This window comes from Mesitornis unicolor, unplaced genomic scaffold, assembly GCF_000695765.1.
Source record: "Mesitornis unicolor isolate BGI_N332 unplaced genomic scaffold, ASM69576v1 scaffold28332, whole genome shotgun sequence".
NCBI classification, from domain to species: Eukaryota; Metazoa; Chordata; class Aves; order Mesitornithiformes; family Mesitornithidae; genus Mesitornis; species Mesitornis unicolor.
This window is the reverse complement of record NW_010171671.1, coordinates 3,799-7,126: the sequence shown is the minus strand read 5'-3', so window position 1 is coordinate 7,126 and position 3,328 is coordinate 3,799. Positions and strand designations below refer to the sequence as shown.

General features: G+C 53.0%; 1 protein-coding gene across 1 annotated transcript in view; it reads right to left on the bottom strand.

Annotated features, from left to right (window-relative positions):
* The window catches only part of LOC104537280 (serine/threonine-protein kinase 32A-like), a 15,870-nt gene that overhangs the window by 9,833 nt on the left and 2,709 nt on the right, over positions 1–3,328 (bottom strand). Inside the window, exons 2-4 of the mRNA XM_010180106.1 lie at positions 3,089–3,144; positions 2,060–2,211; positions 1,169–1,342 (exon numbers count right to left, since the gene is read on the bottom strand). Of these exons, the coding sequence (XP_010178408.1) occupies positions 1,169–1,342; positions 2,060–2,211; positions 3,089–3,144 (382 nt within the window). The remainder of the gene's footprint in view (positions 1–1,168; positions 1,343–2,059; positions 2,212–3,088; positions 3,145–3,328) is intronic.

The window sequence follows — 3,328 nt, the reverse complement described above, 5'->3', positions numbered from 1 at the left end:
CTCTGCTGATCCCCGTTACAGATGCTGTGGTGTAATCCAGTCTGCTCAGCCCCTTTATCGAGCTAATTCTGTCCCAGCAGGTTACAGCGTTAATTAAACAACTGGCATTGCAGTGTTAATTAAATAATCTGTAAATTTTACAGACTGCCATTGCTGTACTCGATTCACCTTAAACACATATAGCTGCTCGCAATGCACATCACAGCCCAAAAGTCAGCTCCTCCCACCGCTATTTGCAAACACAGATTTCCCAGGAAAACCCAGAGTTTTGCCCTTTGCTGTTTGTTCAGCGTGAGGATTCACTGCCCAGGACCGACACAGCCGAGGCGGCACCTGGCGATGCTTAATTCATGCCCATCCGCTATTTGGTGTCAAGTGGAGTGGGACAGCGCAACGTCCCCCTCCCCGCAACGTCCCCGTCCCCGCGCCCCGGACCACGGCAGCGCCCGCTGCAGCCGCGATGCCCGGATCGGCTGCATCGGAGCAGAAATCCGCAGGTGTGGGACAAAAGCAGCAAAGGGAAAGGCAGAGTCTGGACTGGCCCCCACCGCAGCAGAGCCCTCCCCGTGCTCGCAGGGCCCCGAGGTTTGCCCTGCACCCGCAGAAACGGCCGCACGTCCGTCTGTCCACAGCCAGACCCCCTCCCACCAGGGAAAGCTCCACCTCCTCTGCTTTTCACGTCTTTGAATGGGTGAGAAGAGCTCAAATTTTTTTTTTTTCACTGGCCATGGAAAATCTTGGTGGTCAAAAACAATCTCTCAGCACTTCTAGAAAGGGATTTAACCCCACACAGAAGAACACCCAGTTTGGTCTCATCCCTTGACTCTCAGTGTGATACAGAGAGGGAGCCAAGGGGAGACACCGTCGAGAGCGACAGCAGGGAACTGTGGATGCTGACACCTGCCCTCCCTGGACCAGCACGGGTATTACTGAGCTACGTCTAATTAAACCTATCAGAGACAGCTTTCTGCAGGATCAGCAAACACCAAACATGCCGCATCATAGCTACCCCAGAGGGAGAAGTAACCGGCACTGTGGCACACGAAATGCTCTTCTCTGGGAAGCCCAGCGTTTCAATGAAAGCAAGCGTACGGGGGAGAGCATTTTGTTCAGCTTTCCTTGTCCTGTCAAAGGGGACCAAACCCCCCACCGCGGGGCCACAGCTGACCTGTGGATGATGTGCTGGCTCCGCAGGTAGTCCAGGGCCAGCCCCAGCTCGCAGATGAAGAGCTTCACCGTGCCCTCCTGGAAACGCACCTTCTGCTGGAGGTGGTAGCGCAGGTCACCCCCGAGCAGCAGGTCCACAACCATGAACATGTCCTCCTCGTCCTGGAACGAGTACCTGAAACGGCACAGGCACGGATGATAGTATTAAAAAAAGAGAGGTTACAAGATTACCTCTGGGAATACTCCATTTCTTGGAACATTTTCACTTGGTAAATAATAATTTCATGATCTTTCCATGCTCTGTTCCCTGCTGTGACTAAACTACTGCGTATACTCTGACAATAATTGAGGTGGCAATAGTTTAGCTTCAAACACATAACAGCATCGATGCAGCTCATGTGGACAGCCATCAGCAGGGCCACCAGAAGAACAGGAACGCAGTGGGTTAATGTCGAGCTTATCACAATCGGCCACATCCCAACCCCTCACTCAACGCAGTTTGATGCTGATTTCACCTTCCCTGAGCACCCGGACCCTGACCCCAGGGGCCCCGCAGGAGCCCAGCCCCACACACAGCCCTGCCCAGCCATCGGTGCTGGGGCTCTCGGCCAGGCTGTGCTCCCGTTTTGTTAACAACCCCATTGCTCAGCACGACAGGGGATGCAGCTGCAATCTGCCGCTCCTCCGAGTGACCTCGTTTGATGCAATTATTCACCGAGCATCCCTTAGAGACAGCCCAGCGATCAGTGATCAGCTTCCTTCTCCTGATCTTTCCTTACCATCGCCCCAGTGCCCCACAGGGATGAACTGGCTCTCAGTTGGGGTCTGGGCCAGGCTGGTCCCAGAGCTGCGTGACCCACAGAGCCGACTCCACCGGGGAGCAATGCCGTACCATAAATTAACGAGGAAGGGGTGCTCCAGGCCCTGCATGATCTGCAGCTCCTTGAAGACGTTCCTCACTTCGTTACGCTCCACGCACTTCTGCTTGTTCATGTATTTCATGGCGTACATCTTCTTGGTGTCGTTCTTTTGCACGACGCAGACCTAAGCGAGCAAATCGAGGGATAAGTTGGGGTGATTTGTCAGCAAACCCGGGTGAAACCCGGTCACACCAGTGCTCCCCAGTGGTGTTGGCAAAGTCCACGCTGCCAGGGCACGGCTCTGCGCACCGACACTGCAGCGCTGGGCATCACCAGTAAATCCCAGTTAGCAGCTGAAGGAGAAATTTTGCTGGGGGAAGGCGAGGGGAAGGAATTCACCACCACAAAGACAGGAGACAGGAACTGCACACGGGTCAGTGTTGTATTGTGTAGCACTAATCCTGGTCCTGTCCGTCCCTCCCACACCAGTGACTGCTTGGAAGAGTCCTCCTCACCACAGAGGTGTACCCCCTGTACACTCAGGTACCCCCCATTTCTGTCATGAGAGCGCCTTTGCATGAAGGGACCAATGACCTTAGCGAATCCCATCAATGTACACAGGTGTGCAACTCCAAAACAGCATAACAATAACCCCAAACTATGGCTGCAACCCAACGCTTCATCAACACCACCACATTTCACTGAAGTACCCCCTTAAAATCCTGCCAGGCAGCTCCTGTGATCGTAGCCCCTTATCACAGATGCATCACGTTCGGCGCTGCCTCGCTGAGGAGTCTTGGGAAATGCTTCCCCAGAAACATAATGAAATTCAGCTCATTTGATTTATCGGTATCTTGCTTTAATCTCCTGTAACGCAATTTGTGTCTGTGGGGCAGATGAGGAATGGGGCTGCGGCTGCCGATTACCAGGGGTGAGGCTCAGGGCAAGGCTCCCCGACAACGCGGGGGTCGTTTCTTTATTCCCATGTGCACCCCCAATCCACCCGTTTCTCAGTGACATTCCCAGCTGCCCAAAAGGCGATTAATTCACAAAACACTTACTTTTCCGAAGCTGCCCTTCCCAATAGCTCGCAAAATCTCAAAATTATCAAAGGTGACTGCAAGAAAGAGAAAACATTCAAACATTAAATGACTGCTAGATGGTATTACATTATTTCTACTTTTTCCTCCATACGATAAGAGCTGAGAAAAACAGGGGGTACCCTAGCAAATTCCTGTTGGTTTTGGAGATTTGGGTGCTGTTTCAAACTTGGTGTGAGCGCTCCCTGTCCTGCCCGTTAA